This window comes from Cherax quadricarinatus, chromosome 4 (assembly GCF_038502225.1).
Source record: "Cherax quadricarinatus isolate ZL_2023a chromosome 4, ASM3850222v1, whole genome shotgun sequence".
Lineage (NCBI taxonomy): Eukaryota > Metazoa > Arthropoda > Malacostraca > Decapoda > Parastacidae > Cherax > Cherax quadricarinatus.
The window spans coordinates 6984721-7002157 of NC_091295.1; the positions used below are offsets into that span (position 1 = coordinate 6984721).

Genomic DNA, 17437 nt, shown 5'->3' on the forward strand with positions numbered 1-17437 from the left:
GTAGTGTCTGATATGTGGAAGATGGCTAATGTAATTCCTATTTTTAAAGCAGGGGACAAATTATAGCCCAATAAGCCTAACCTCAATTGTAGGCAAATTACTTGAGTCAATTATTACTGAGATTATGAGAAGCCATCTGGATAAGCATAATATGATTAATGATACTCAGCATGGATTCACGAGAGGCGGCTTTTGTATAACTAATTTATTAACATCCTTCAGTAAAGCTTTTGAGGCTGTTGATCATGACAAAGAATTTGATATTGTTTATTTAGATTTTGGTAAGGCAAAGAGTACTGCACCAAAGACTGTTAAAGAAATTGGCAGCTCATGGCATTGGGGGAAAAGTGCTGTCATGGATCGAGTCATGGCTCACAGACAGGAAGCAGAGTGTGTCCATATATCCTTAGTGTTAAGTAGTCTGTAAGCCCATAATGCCTAGGCATAATAGAGGCTCTCTTTGCATTGCAACCCACTATTGTAAATATAAAATCTCAATGTACTGTTTGCAAAGACATAAAATAAATAAATAAATGGGGTTAAATCCGAGTGGGGATCTGTAACAAGTGGCGTTCCACAGGAATCAATCTTAGGTCCGTTGTTGTTTATAATATATATCAATGATCTTGATGAGGGAATTACTAGTGTAATGAGTAAATTCGCCGATGACACAAAGTTAGGTAGGATAATTGATTCAAACGTAGATATCAGGGAACTTCAGGAGGATTTAGACAAACTCAATAACTGGTCAGAAAAGTGGCAGATGCAGTTCAATGTAGATAAATGCAAGGTTCTGAAGCTCGGGAGTGTCCACAACCCTAGCACTTATAAGTTAAATAATGTAGAACAGCCATACAGATTGTGAAAAGGACTTTGGGGGTTATAAGCAGCAACCTTAAACCTAGACAGCCTCAGCATACGTAATAAGGCAAACAAGTGTAAGCAACAGAAGTTAATCGGTTACATTACAGCTTTTTACATTAGTAAGGCCTCGCCTAGTGTTGTATTTACTTTGGTCTCATAGGCCACATAAGTTATGTGAAAAAATAAAATAGTGAAAAAAACAACAAACCTTCAAATACAAGTAAACTAAAGTTTACCGGGTGAGCGGCAGTCGCCGCTGTTGCCATACGCGGCTCATTTTCTGCAAACTTCACGGCTCTATATCTCGGTAAGTACCAATGGCAAAAATTTTTTTTTTGGACTAAAACACTCAGAAAAATAATCTTATGCAGCTCAGTTCTGGTCTCCATATTACAGAATGGACATAAATTCGTTAGAAAACATTCAGGGTAAAATGACTAAATTAATACATAGCATTAGAAATCTTCCTTATGAAGAAAGATTGAAGACCCTTAAATTACATTCACTTGTTAGACGAAGAACAAGGGGAGACATGATCGAAGTGTATAAGTGGAAGATGGGCATTAATAAAGGGGATATAAATAATGTCATGAGGATATCTCTCCAAGAGAGAACCTGCAGTAATGGATTCAAATTAGACAAGTTTAGATTTAGAAAGGATATAGGAAAGTATTAGTTTGAAAATAGGGTAGTTGATGAGTGGAACAGTCTACCTAGTTGGGTTATTGAGGCTAAAACCTTGGGTAGTTTCAAATTTAGGTTGGATAAATACATGAGTTAGAGGTGTGGAAAAAGACATTTATGTGTAGTTCAGCACATTTATTAAAGGAAATGTTTTGCCTGCCACAAGTGGCTTCTTCAGTCCTAATACAGAGAAAACTAAGAAAACGCGTATATATAGTGGCAGGAGTCAGGTGAAGTGTCGAGTGGGTAGAGGTGGTGGTAGTAGTAGTAGTGGAATTAAGGACGTGAGATGGATGGCTAGAGAGGGACCTGCTGACATCATGTAATAGCAGTTTCCAGAATGGGTAATATCCTGTTGATTAGCAATTTTGAGATACTGTAACTACCGGATTTTTGCTTTATAGTGTTACCGACAGCAATTAGTGCAGCTTCTATGCATTTTCTCCGTCTTAAGTTGTCTTCTTTAATCACTAGTTTAGCTTCATTGAATTTCATGAGGTGTCCAACATCGACCCTATGTTGAACACTTTTTTTTGCGGTCATCATTTCTGCAAGCATTTTTGTGTTCAGTGATCCTAATGTTCAGAGATCTGGCTGTTTTCCCTATGTATGCTTTGTCACACCCCCCACATGGTATAGTGTAAATTCCTGCACGTGTGCCAGAATCATGCTTGGGTTTTTATATCAGGTTCCTAATAGTAGTTGAAGAGCTGGTAGATATTTTAGCCAGTTTTCTGTCAAACATTTTTGAAACATTAGTGGCAACATTGGTGACCAGTAAAACGATGTAACTTCGAGGCTTTTCTTCAACTTGATTGGTGTTCGTCTTGTTGAGGATACGTGTCGCACGTTTCCTGCAGTCACGTATGAAGTGTAGGGGAAAGTGTATTGAACTTAAATAGCTGGTGATGTATGTGCATTCTTCTTCGAGGAACTGCGGACTGGAAATTCTGTAGGCTCTCAGAAAGAAGCCAGTAACAACCCCTCTTTTAATTCTGGTGTCATAGTGAGAGAAGAAATGTAGATCGCCCTTGTAGATTGGTTTCCAGTAGACTTTAAAGTCTATTTTCACCAGTGCGTAGGAGAACATCAAGAAAAGGTAACTGGTTGTCCTTCTCTTCCTCTAGCGTAAATTTAATAGTAGGCTCCAGAGTGTTGATGGTGTTGAGGATGCTACGTATGTCTAGATTTTTGAGCACAATGATCAAAATTTCATCAACATACCGCATCCATGTAACTGAATTAGGTATGTTACTGAAGATCCGTCTGGATTCCAGGTCCACCATATATAAATTGGCAAGAATTGCACTAAGGGGGGGATCTCATGGATAGCCCAAAGAGTTGTTTGTACTTCTTGTCCTCAAACTTAAAACAGTTATAACGAACACAAAGTTCGACAAGGCTCACAAAATCTTGGCAGGGTACAGGTAACTCTGTGTCATCGTTAATCACCCTGCGAAGAAGATCAATGGCTTGATCAACTGGGACATTGGTGAATAAGGCAGTCACGTCGAAACTTGCAAGCTTCTTATCACTCATGTTGAGATCCCAGATACGGTTAAGGAGGTCACCCGAATGCTTCAGGTGAGCCTGACTGAATGTACCCAGGAGCTTAGACAAATATTTCGCCAAAACTCCTGCCAGGCTATGTGGGGTGCTGCCAATTCCAGATGTAATGGGTCTCATGGGCACATTTGGTTTGTGGGTCTTCAGTAAACCATAAAGCCTTGCTGACTTGGGGTTGGTAGGGATGGGGCACAAGAGCTTTTTGCCTTCTTCTGATTTCCTGACTATGCTGCAGGTCTTACTGAGAAAGGAATCTGTTTCTTTCTTCCATGTATGTTCGGGGACAGAAACATATATGTTGACGTCGTTCAATAAATCTTGCATCTTACTAACGTAGTCTGTACTGTTGAGGATGACCACTCCTCCTCCTTTGTCCGCTGTGGTGATGAGAATATCATTATTAGTGGCCATGTTTTTGAGTGCCTGGAAGTAGCGGCATGAAATGACTGGACAACTAAGTTCAGAAACCGCAGCTGCAATAAGTCCTTGTATGAAACCTTTGTTAAATTCAGAGTCACCGAAGTCGTGGTTTTTGATCACTGTGTCTAACTCGCATTTAGGCTTCCGTATGCCAGTAGCAAACTTGAGACCTAAGCTGAGTGCTTCAGACTCTGTATCACTGAGAAGATAAGAAGAGTATATGTAGGGGAAACAGCCAGATCTCTGGACATTAGGATCACCGAACACAAAAATGCTTGCAGAAATGACCGCAAAAACGCGTGTTAACGTAAGAACATAAACCAACATTAGAACATAAGAATGGAGGAACACTGCAGAAGGCCTACTGGCCCATTCGAGGCAGGTCCTTATCAAAACGACCTCTACCCAAAGCTACCGAAGAATTAACTCCTGTACCCAATGACACCAGTCAAACCCAGCCACTCCCAATCATATATTTGTCCAATCTCTTTTTAAAGCTACCCAAGGTCCTAGCCTCTATCACCCTACTGGGAAGATTGTTCCACACATCCACAACTCTGTTAAAGAACCAGTACTTACCTATGTCCTTTCTAAATCTAATTTTTTTTTTTTTTTTTTTTTTTCAACAAGTCGGCCGTCTCCCACCGAGGCAGGGTGACCCAAAAAAAAAGAAAGAAAATCCCCAAAAAGAAAATACTTTCATCATCATTCAACACTTTCACCACACTCACACATTATCACTGCTTTTGCAGAGGTGCTCAGAATACAACAGTTTAGAAGCATATACGTATAAAGATACACAACATATCCCTCCAAACTGCCAATATCCCAAACCCCTCCTTTAAAGTGCAGGCATTGTACTTCCCATTTCCAGGACTCAAGTCCGACTATATGAAAATAACCGGTTTCCCTGAATCCCTTCACTAAATATTACCCTGCTCACACTCCAACAGATCGTCAGGTCCCAAGTATCATTCGTCTCCATTCACTCCTATCTAACACGCCCACGCACGCCCGCTGGAAGTCCAAGCCCCTCGCCCACAAAACCTCCTTTACCCCCTCTTTCCAACCCTTTCGAGGACGACCCCTACCCCTCTTTCCTTCCCCTATAGATTTATATGCTTTCCATGTCATTCTACTTTGATCCATTCTCTCTAAATGACCAAACCACCTCAACAACCCCTCTTCTGCCCTCTGACTAATGCTTTTATTAACTCCACACCTTCTCCTAATTTCCACACTCCGAATTTTCTGCATAATATTTACACCACACATTGCCCTTAAACAGGACATCTCCACTGCCTCCAACCGTCTCCTCGCTGCTGCATTTACCACCCAAGCTTCACATCCATATAAGAGTGTTGGTACTACTATACTTTCATACATTCCCTTCTTTGCCTCCATAGATAACGTTTTTTGACTCCACATATACCTCAACGCACCACTCGCCTTTTTTCCCTCATCAATTCTATGATTAACCTCATCCTTCATAAATCCATCCGCCGACACGTCAACTCCCAAGTATCTGAAAACATTCACTTCTTCCATACTCCTCCTCCCCAATTTGATATCCAATTTTTCTTTATCTAAATCATTTGATACCCTCATCACCTTACTCTTTTCTATGTTCACTTTCAACTTTCTACCTTTACACACATTCTCAAACTCATCCACTAACCTTTGCAATTTTTCTTTAGAATCTCCCATAAGCACAGTATCATCTGCAAAAAGTAACTGTGTCAATTCCCATTTTGAATTTGATTCCCCATAATTTAATCCCACCCCTCTCCCGAACACCCTAGCATTTACTTCTTTTACAACCCCAAACTATAAATATATTAAACAACCATGGTGACATTACACATCCCTGTCTAAGACCTACTTTTACCGGGAAGTATTCTCCCTCTCTTCTACACACCCTAACCTGGGCCTCACTATCCTCATAAAAGCTCTTTACAGCATTTAGTAACTTACCACCTATTCCATAAACTTGCAACATCTGCCACATTGCTCCTCTATCCACTCTATCATATGCCTTTTCTAAATCCATAAATGCAATAAAAACTTCCCTACCTTTATCTAAATACTGTTCACATATATGCTTCAATGTAAACACTTGATCTACACATCCCCTACCCACTCTGAAGCCTCCTTGCTCATCCGCAATTCTACATTCTGTCTTACCTCTAATTCTTTCAATTATAACTCTACCGTATACTTTTCCTGGTATACTCAGTAAACTTATTCCTCTATAATTTTTACAATCTCTTTTGTCCCCTTTCCCTTTATATAAAGGGACTATACATGCTCTCTGCCAATCCCTAGGTACCTTCCCCTCTTTCATACATTTATTAAACAAAAGTACCAACCACTCCAACACTATATCCCCCCCTGCTTTTAACATTTCTGTCATGATCCCATCAGTTCCAGCTGCTTTACCCCCTTTCATTCTACGTAATGCCTCACGTACCTCCACCACACTTACATTACGCTCTTCTTCACTCCTAAAAGATGGTATACCTCCCTGGCCAGTGCATGAAATTACCGCCTCCCTTTCTTCCTCAACATTTAAAAGTTCCTCAAAATATTCTCGCCATCTACCTAATACCTCCCTCTCCCCATCTACTAACTCCCCTACTCTGTTTTTAATGGACAAATCCATACTTTCCCTAGGCTTTCTTAACTTGTTTAACTCACTCCAAAATTTTTTCTTATTTTCATTAAAATTTCTTGACAGTGCCTCTCCCACTCTTTCATCTGCTCTCCTTTTGCACTCTCTCACCACTCTCTTCACCTTTCTTTTACTCTCCATATACTCTGCTCTTCTTATAACACTTCTGCTTTGTAAAAACCTCTCGTAAGCTACCTTTTTCTCTTTTATCACACCCTTTACTTCATCATTCCACCAATCACTCCTCTTTCCTCCTGCCCCCACCCTCCTATAACCACAAACTTCTGCCCCACATTCTAATACTGCATTTTTAAAACTATTCCAACCCTCTTCAACCCCCCCACTACTCATCTTTGCACTAGCCCACCTTTCTGCCAATAGTCGTTTATATCTCGCCTGAACTTCCTCCTCCCTTAGTTTATACACTTTCACCTCCCTCTTACTTGTTGTTGCCACCTTCCTCTTTTCCCATCTACCTCTTACTCTAACTGTAGCTACAACTAAATAATGATCTGACATATCAGTTGCCCCTCTATAAACATGTACATCCTGGAGCCTACCCATCAACCTTTTATCCACCAATACATAATCTAACAAACTACTTTCATTACGTGCTACATCATACCTTGTATATTTATTTATCCTCTTTTTCATAAAATATGTATTACTTATTACCAAATTTCTTTCTACACATAGCTCAATTAAAGGCTCCCCATTTACATTTACCCCTGGCACCCCAAATTTACCTACTACTCCCTCCATAACATTTTTACCCACTTTAGCATTGAAATCCCCAACCACCATTACTCTCACACTTGATTCAAAACTCCCCACGCATTCACTCAACATTTCCCAGAATCTCTCTCTCTCCTCTACACTTCTTTCTTCTCCAGGTGCATACACGCTTACTATAACCCACTTTTCACATCCAATCTTTATTTTACTCCACATAATCCTTGAATTTATGCATTTGTAGTCCCTCTTTTCCTGCCATAGCTTATCCTTCAACATTATTGCTACTCCTTCTTTAGCTCTAACTCTATTTGAAACCCCTGACCTAATCCCATTTATTCCTCTCCATTGAAACTCTCCCACCCCCTTCAGCTTTGTTTCACTTAAAGCCAGGACATCCAGTTTCTTCTCATTCATAACATCCACAATCATCTCTTTCTTATCATTTGCACAACATCCACGCACATTCAGACTTCCCACTTTGACAATTTTCTTCTTCTTATTCTTTTTAGTAATCTTTACAGGAAAAGGGGTTACTAGCCCATTGTTCCCGGCATTTTAGTTGACTTTTACAACACGCATGGCTTACGGAGGAAAGATTCTTATTCCACTTCCCCATGGATATAAAAGGAAAAGTAATAAGACCAAGAACTATTAAGATAAAATCAAAGAAAACTCAGATGAGTGTGTATAAATAAACATGTACATGTATGTGTAGTGTGACCTAAGTGTAAGTAGAAGTAGCAAGACGTACCTGTAATCTTGCATATTTATGAGACAGACAAAAGACACCAGCAATCCTACCATCATGTAAAACAATTACAGGCTTTTGCTTTACACTCACTTGGCAGGACAGTAGTACCTCCCTGGGTGGTTGCTGTCTACCAACCTACTACTAAATTTATCCAACTTAAATCCATTATTTCTGGTTCTTACCTGGTTCGACACCTTCAGTACTTTATTAATATCTCCTTTGTTTATGCCCGTCATCCACTAATACACTTCAATGATATCTCCCCTCATTCTACGTCTCTCCAGAGAGTGGAGATTTAAGGCTTTAAGTCTATCTTCATACGGGAGATTCCTTACACAGTTAATCATTCTAGTCATCCTTCTCTGTATGTTCTCCAATGAATCTATATCCATCCTGTAGTAAGGAGACCAAAACTGAGCAGCATAATCCAAATGAGGCCTCACTAGTGAGGTATAGAGCTGTAAAATAACTTTTGGACTTCTGTTACTTATATGAACTTCTTGAGATAAATCCAAGTAATCTGTTAGCCTTGTTGCGCACACTAAGGCACTGCTGTCTTGGCTTTAGATTTCTGCTTACCATGACTCCCAAGTCTTTTTCACATTCTGTATGATCAAGCTCTACTTCACCTAGTTTATAGCTTCGAGGGTTATTTTCATTACCAAGGACTAGTACCTTACACTTATCCACAATGAACTTCATCTGCCATTTTTCATACCAAGACATTAAGTGCTTATACCTCTTCGTGCCACTTTCAGCAACATTGGTATGGCTACTAGGTGTCATGACTGCTTGGCAGATACAAGATTTTTTTTTTTTTCAACAAACCAGCCATATCCCACCAAGGCAGGGTGGCCCAAAAAGAAAAACGAAAGTTTCTCTTTTTAAATTTAGCAATTTATACAAGAGAAGGGCTTACTAGCCCCTTGCCCCCGGCATTTTAGTCGCCTCTTACAACACGCATGGCTTACGGAGGAAGAATTCTGTTCCACTTCCCCATGGAGATATGAGGAAATAAACAAGAACAAGAACTAGAAAGAAAAGAGAAGAAAACCCAGAGGGGCATGTATATACATGCTTGTACATGTATGTGTAGTGTGACCTAAGTGTAAGTAGAAGTAGCAAGATGTACCTGAAATCTTGCATGTTTATGAAACAGAAAAAAAGGACAGCAACAATCCTACCATCATGTAAGACAATTACAGGTTTTCATTTTACACTCACTTGGCAGGACGGTAGTACCTCCCTGGGCAGTTGCTGTCTGCCAACCTACTACCTAGAGCAGATACAAGATCTAGTAATTAAAATATCATAACACAATTCACAAACACAACTGCCTTGTAGCAGAGAAAGACTGGACACGTATGAATTACGAATGCTGGGATGGTGGGGTAGTGTCGGGGAGTGGCAGGGGATGGCAGAATGGCTCCCCGGCTGCTTCACAACAATGTGGCTGCTTGAGCAAAAGAGAAATTTTTTTTTCCTTCACACAAACTAAACCGTGTTTAATTAATTATACGACGTGTTACATAAAATTGTGCCGCAATTCTTCAATCGTGCAATACCTAAATCGTGCCAAATAAACTTGTGCTAAATGATGGTCTACTGTAAATAACATAAAAACATGATATATATTATAGAATGAATAAAATATGTCATTATGTGACTAGTGGTGGAAGTGGCGGCCATATCACTCCAGCTGACTATATCTTCCCATGTTTTTATTATAAGAGAAAACAGAGTACAGTGGACCCCCGGTTTACGATCAGCTCCCAATGCGACCAATTATGTAAGTGTATTTATGTAAGTGCGTTTGTACGTGTATGTTTGGGGGTCTGAAATGGACTAATCTAATTCACAATATTCCTTATGGGAACAAATTCGTTCAGTAATGGCACCTGAACATACTTCTGGAATGAAATAATATCGTAAACCGGGGGTCCACTGTATTTGTGAGGCTAACTGCACTAGATCACTAGTTTCATAAGGATAACACTGAAACAATGTATTTATAAATAAGAAATGTTGTATAAAAACATAATAGAATGTAAAGAAATAAACTGGCTTTATAAAGTGTACATAAAGTAAAACTCCAGTTTTGGTCCGGTCCAAGTATCACACAATTCGAATTTCAACCACTTTTTTTGGTGAATTTTTACTCCTGGTTTCGTACATCGACTCAGAAATCGTCTGTATCAGATGTGTCCACCCACCCGGGACACCGCTGCCTGACTCAGTCTGCCTCTGTCACTTGTCGAGCGAACAATATTCCGTATGTTCATCCATTGTTTTTGGTGCTTGTTTACTGAGTGCGACTGTGAAATAAGCCACCATGGGGCCAAAGAAGGTGGTAAAGGGGTAAAGAAGGTGAGAAACACGATAGAATTCAAGAAAGAGCTTGTATCAAAATACGAAAGTGGCGTATGCATGGCTGAGCTCGCCAGGATGTATGGGAAGTCCAAATCAACAATCAATTCCATCCTGAGGAAGAAGGTAAAAATCAAGGAAGCTGATGTTGTGAAAGGGGTGAATGTGCTTACGAAACAGAGGTCAGAAACAATGGAAGATATGGATAAGTTGTTGTTGGTGTGGATCAATGCAAAACAGTTAGTGGGAGATAGTGTTTTGGAGGGGATAATTTGTGAAAAGGCAAGGCAGTTGCATGCGGATCTCATAAAGAAAATGCCTGGAGCAAGTGCTGCTGTTAGTGAATTTAAAGCCAGCAAAGGCTGGCTCAACAAGAGTCTTCAATAAAGGTATGTAATAATGATTTAAATGTTCATTTATACATAAAAATTAGTTCTTTATATTTATTTCTCATTGTTTTCTGTATGTAAAATTATAATTATTCTCTATAAAATGTATTTTTTGTTAATATTTTTGGATGTCTGGAATGGATTAATTGGATTTACATTATTCCTCATGGGAAATATTACTTTGGTTTTCATCCATTTCGGATTTCAACCGACCTTCTGGAACAGATTAAGGACGAAAATCAGGGTGCCACTGTATTTATCTGGGAGAAAGAGTGGAGGGTGAAAGATAGGCAGAGCGGCATCCCTCAACCCACAACCTGCACCTCAATTGTTTATCAATGATTTCATGCTTTAATTCCATGGAAATCATCCTCTTTTTCTTCTCAGCACTGTCCTTTGCAATTACTTTCTTAGGACCCATGGTTAGAAAAAAATTTGGCCAAATAGATGAAATAATGCAAGCAAAGCAGGACAAAAATGCTTCCACAGTGAGGGTAAACAAAGCAGGACAAAAATACTTCCACAGTGAGTGTAAACAGTGCGCTGTGCCAACTAGTGGCAACTAGTGAAGTTACTCATTATTATTATTATTATTATTATTACTATTATTATAATTATATTGTATTATTATTATTATTCTCTGAACCATTCATCTACATTCCTGTATGACACAGCAACATCTTGGGATCTTAATACAGGGAATTCTTCACTTGCCTAACCCTTGGGCATGACCTACTTCCACATTCGTCAAATGTGACACCACCTACGACTACTGCACCTCTCCTGCCTACAATATATATAAGCCACTTCTTTGCACATATGCTGTATTCTTTTCAAGATTGATGGACTGATTACATCAACTCAAGGCTGAGGGACTGATTACCTCAAACTCCTCCTGTTCTTCACAATTCTCCTTCGTATGGACTGATGAAGCCACTGTGTGGCAAAACATTTCCTCATTAAAGATACCCAATTGTTGCACATGTGTCTAATTTATCATCTTTAGCATTGTTTTAATGTCACCTTTGCACCATTTATAACATTTGTGATATATTTTTAGATGTTTATACAATAGTGTACTGTATCCAGCCTTCTCCTCGCTGCAACATTCATCACCCACGCTTCACACCCATATAAGAGCGTTGGTAAAACTATACTCTCATACATTCCCCTCTTTGCCTCCAAGGACAAAGTTCTTTGTCTCCACAGACTCCTAAGTGCACCACTCACTCTTTTTCCCTCATCAATTCTATGATTCACCTCATCTTTCATAGACCCATCCGCTGACACGTCCACTCCCAAATATCTGAATACGTTCACCTCCTCCATACTCTCTCCCTCCAATCTGATATTCAATCTTTCATCACCTAATCTTTTTGTTATCCTCATAACCTTACTCTTTCCTGTATTCACCTTTAATTTTCTTCTTTTGCACACCCTACCAAATTCATCCACCAATCTCTGCAACTTCTCTTCAGAATCTCCCAAGAGCACAGTGTCATCAGCAAAGAGCAGCTGTGACAACTCCCACTTTGTGTGTGATTCTTTATCTTTTAACTCCACGCCTCTTGCCAAAACCCTCGCATTTACTTCTCTTACAACCCCATCTATAAATATATTAAACAACCACGGTGACATCACACATCCTTGTCTAAGGCCTACTTTTACTGGGAAAAAATTTCCCTCTTTCCTACATACTCTAACTTGAGCCTCACTATCCTCGTAAAAACTCTTCACTGCTTTCAGTAACCTACCTCCTACACCATACACTTGCAACATCTGCCACATTGCCCCCCTATCCACCCTGTCATACGCCTTTTCCAAATCCATAAATGCCACAAAGACCTCTTTAGCCTTATCTAAATACTGTTCACTTATATGTTTCACTGTAAACACCTGGTCCACACACCCCCTACCTTTCCTAAAGCCTCCTTGTTCATCTGCTATCCTATTCTCCGTCTTACTCTTAATTCTTTCAATTATAACTCTACCATACACTTTACCAGGTACACTCAACAGACTTATCCCCCTATAATTTTTGCACTCTCTTTTATCCCCTTTGCCTTTATACAAAGGAACTATGCATGCTCTCTGCCAATCCCTAGGTACCTTACCCTCTTCCATACATTTATTAAATAATTGCACCAACCACTCCAAAACTATATCCCCACCTGCTTTTAACTTTTCTATCTTTATCCCATCAATCCCGGCTGCCTTACCCCCTTTCATTTTACCTACTGCCTCACGAACTTCCCCCACACTCACAGCTGGCTCTTCCTCACTCCTACAAGATGTTATTCCTCCTTGCCCTATACACGAAATCACAGCTTCCCTATCTTCATCAACATTTAACAATTCCTCAAAATATTCCTTCCATCTTCCCAATACCTCTAACTCTCCATTTAATAACTCTCCTCTCCTATTTTTAACTGACAAATCCATTTGTTCTCTAGGCTTTCTTAACTTGTTAATCTCACTCCAAAACTTTTTCTTATTTTCAACAAAATTTGTTGATAACATCTCACCCACTCTCTCATTTGCTCTCTTTTTACATTGCTTCACCACTCTCTTAACTTCTCTCTTTTTCTCCATATACTCTTCCCTCCTTGCATCACTTCTACTTTGTAAAAACTTCTCATATGCTAACTTTTTCTCCCTTACTACTCTCTTTACATCATCATTCCACCAATCGCTCCTCTTCCCTCCTGCACCCACTTTCCTGTAACCACAAACTTCTGCTGAACACTCTAACACTACATTTTTAAACCTACCCCATACCTCTTCGACCCCATTGTACTGTATAATGTAATAAAGAGAATAGAGGAAATCAGCTCTAATATACATTACAGTGGACCCTCGTTTTTCGTAATTGATTCATTCCAGAGAGTGTGACTATTATCAAAATTGACAATTTGCGAATCCATTTTCCCCATAAGAAATAATGTAAATCCAATTACAGTGGAACCTTGACTTACGAGTGTCCCAACTTACAAGTTATTTGAGATATGAGCCGTCCCTGGGTTGATTTTTTGCTGTGAAATACGAGCCAACATTTGAGTTACGAGCCAGCTCCCCCCTCCCTCTTCCCCCTCAACCCAAAACCTGGACATCTCGCTTGTTTATCTATGATTTCATGCTTTAATTCCATGGAAATCATTATCTTTTTCATCTCAGCAATAATAATAACATAATAATAATAAATTATTATTACAGTCAAGTCACTCAGTAAGTCAATCAAGTCATTCAGTCAATCAAGTCACTCAGTATGTCAGTCATGTCATTCAGTAAGTCAGGTCACTCAGTAAGTCAGTCAGTCAAGTCAATCAGTAAGTCAGTCAAGTCAATCAGTAAGTCAGTCAAGTCATTCAGTAAGTCTGTCAAGTCATTCAGTAAGTCAGTCAAGTCATTCAGTAAGTCAGTCAAGTCATTCAGTAAGTCAGTCAAGTCATTCAGTAAGTCAGTCAAGTCATTCAGTAAGTCAGTCATTCAGTCAGTTACACAAACTCATGTTAACCTCTTTTTCTGTGTACAAGGTAACACTTCAGTTATGGCTACAGGTTATCTCTTGTCTAATATCTTTGTTAATTCTGAGACTTAAGTGCTTATACCTCTTCGTGCCACTTTCAGCAACACTGGTATGGCTACTGGGTGTCATGACTGCTTGGCAGATACAAGAGGGCTGAGGAAGGGTTGTTGAGGTGGTTCGGACATGTAGAGAGAATGGAGCAAAACAGAATGACTTCAAGAGTGTATCAGTCTGTAGTGGAAGGAAGGCGGGGTAGGGGTCGGCCTAGGAAAGGTTGGAGGGAGGGGGTAAAGGAGGTTTTGTGTGCGAGGGGCTTGGACTTCCAGCAGGCATGCGTGAGCGTGTTTGATAGGAGTGAATAGAGACAAATGGTTTTTAATACTTGACGTGCTGTTGGAGTGTGAGCAAAGTAACATTTATGAAGGGATTCAGGGAAACCGGCAGGCCGGACTTGAGTCCTGGAGATGGGAAGTACAGTGCCTGCACTCTGAAGGAGGGGTGTTAATGTTGCAGTTTAAAAACTGTAGTGTAAAGCATCCTTCTGGCAAGACAGTGATGGAGTGAATGATGGTGAAAGTTTTTCTTTTTTGGGCCACCCTGCCTTGGTGGGAATTGACCAGTGTGTTAATAAAAAAAAAAAATATCATAACACAATTGACAAACACAGCTGCCTTGTAGCAGAGAAAGACTGGGATGGTGGGGGGTGGTGTCGGGGAGTGGTAGGGGATGATGGGGTGGTGTGGGGGGTGGTAGGGGAGGGCTCCCCAGCTGCTACACAACAAGGCAGCTACTTGAGCAAAAGAGAATTTTTTTTTCCTTCCCACAAACTGAGCCATGTTAAATTAATTATACAACGTGCTACATAAAATTGTGCAGCAACTATTCAATGGCGGTCTACTGTATTATTATAATAACGAAAGAGCTTCAGTTCCCTAAATTAATAATAATAATAATAATAATGATAATGATAATAATAATAATAATAATAATATAATACTAATAATAATAATATATTACTATTATTATTATAACAATAGAGCTTCAGTTCCCTAAATTAATAACAATAATAATAATAATAATAATAACAATAATAATAATATAATACTACTAATAATAATAATATATTATTATTATTATTATTAAAACGATTGAGCTTCAATTCCCTAAATTAATAATAATAATAATTATTATTATAATAATGATAGAGCTTGAGTTCCCTAAATTAATAATAATAATAATAATAATAATAATAATAATAATAATAATGAATAATACATATGTAATAACTCATATAGCTTCTGCTAGTTTGCACAGCTGGTAAGCAGTAAATAAGTTTACATCCCTGTGGGGGCAGTTCTCTCATGCTTGCTTGCATTTTTTTACAGTCATTTAGCCAAATTTCTTTTTTCTAACCATGGGTCCTAGTGATCTACTGCAGTTAGCCTCAAAAATACTCTGTTTTCTCTTACATTAAGAACATGGGAAGATACTAGTCATACTGGGACAGAAATGGCCGACGCTTCTGCCGCTGCTACTTCCTCTGCCCTATATTATGGCCTATTTTATTCATTCTAGAGTATATATCATGTTTCTGTGCTAATTATATTGTTTATTATGTCATATCAGATAAATTGTGATGGATAAATAAGCCATACAGTTGATAACAGCATCATATTCAAGTATTTTTTCTGGTCTCTCCTGAGTGCAGGAACGAATTAATGGCTTTTCAATTAATTTAAATGAGGAAAATTAATTTGATATACGAGTAAATTGAATTACGAGCTAGCTCCTGGAATGGATTAAACTCATAAGTCAAGGTTCCACTGTAATTCGTTCCAGACACCCAAAAGTATCAATAAAAAAAGTTTTTTACCTTAAAGATAGATTTACATGCACAAAAGAATGAACATTCAACATGACAATTACATGTATTGAAGGCTGTTGTTGATGAAGGGAAGAGAGGATGTATATGTACAAATAAGTCACCATGGGACCTACAAAGATTAGTGATAACAGCCAACCAAAAAAAAAAAATTGATTGGGAAAAGTTCGTTCGGCATTCAAACAGATCGGCACTTGAACAGCCTTCTGGAATGAATTAAGTTTGAGTACCAAGGTTCCACTGTAAAGACTTTACTAGGCTAAAAAGTTTTGTAGTCATTAACACAGAAATATTCACTGTACCGCTTTATACTTTCAAACAAGAACAAAAAATAAATTTGTGCTCACCAGATTAAAACATCATCTCCAGGTTTACAAGCATCAACAAGGTCATCTTCAAGTGTCACCCAAAGTGATCGAGGGATAGTTCCAACCACTAATTTCTGAACTTGCTCCTGGGAAGAAAAATAAAATAAATTATCTTCACTCCACAGGGTCCAAGCTGTAGATCTATGCCACGAGCTCAGCTCACTCAGATAAGCTGTGAGCAGTAAATTTGGGTCTAGGTATGAGAGAATGGATCTATGTGGTAAGTGTGCACCATATAAAACAAATCCTGCAGCACGCAGTGCATGAGAAAAAAAAACTGTGACCATGTTTTTGGATTAAAACACAGTTTGTGTATTTTCCTATGGTTTTTATGGTTGTATTCATGATTTCCTGGTCTCATTTAACCCATTCAGGGTCCGTTCTGTAGATCTACAGCTTTACGTTCAGGGTCCAAACCGTAGATCTATGCCAAAATTCTAGCGGCGTCAAATTTAGCGTGAGAAGGCTGGTAGGCCTACATCTGAGAGAATGGGTCTGGGTGGTCAGTGTACACACTCTAGAAAAAATCTGGACGCCCGCATGTCATTGTGGGAACGCTGGCAAAGTAGCTTTGTTCATCATGCCTGGCAGCAAGGAAGCTCTCACTCCCCACTCACTCTCTGGGTGAATTCTGACTCTCCTCTTCACAACTTATAGTTCTACGACTGATGGAAGTGGACCTGAAGAGGAATTCTATGGTTTTGAACCATATGGTACCATTGTGCCATATGGTACAATGGTACCATATGGTACAATGGTGCCATGTCATACAATGTTATCATATGGTACAATGGTATCATATGGTACAATGGTACCACATGGTACAGGGTACAGGGACCCTAATGGAAATAAGGCTTTCTGACTTTTTTGAGTTATCCTAGGTTCTCCAAACATATGCTGCTAAGTATGATATTCTATGTAACTTTATTTGTGTATACCTAAATAAACTTACTTATGATGCCACATGCACTTGAGTAAGTTTATTCAGGTGTACAGAAATACAATTATATAGATTATTATACATAGCAGCATACGTATAAAATCCTAGGATAACCCAAAAAGTCAAGGTGACTTATTTCCATAGGGATCCCTGTATCTGTACCATATGGTGTCCTGTACTGTATGGTACCCTGTACCATATGGTACACTGTACCATATGGTACACTGTACCATATGGTACCCTGTACCATATGGTACCCTGTACCATATGGTAC

General features: G+C 39.1%; 1 protein-coding gene across 2 annotated transcripts in view; it reads right to left on the bottom strand.

Annotated features, from left to right (window-relative positions):
• LOC128684224 (DNA helicase MCM9-like) overlaps nucleotides 1-17437 on the bottom strand; it is a 259723-nt gene that overhangs the window by 143714 nt on the left and 98572 nt on the right. For both annotated transcript variants that reach the window (XM_070094149.1, XM_070094144.1), the window contains exon 6: nucleotides 16203-16309. In XM_070094149.1, coding sequence (XP_069950250.1) covers nucleotides 16203-16309 — 107 coding nt within the window. The remainder of the gene's footprint in view (nucleotides 1-16202; nucleotides 16310-17437) is intronic.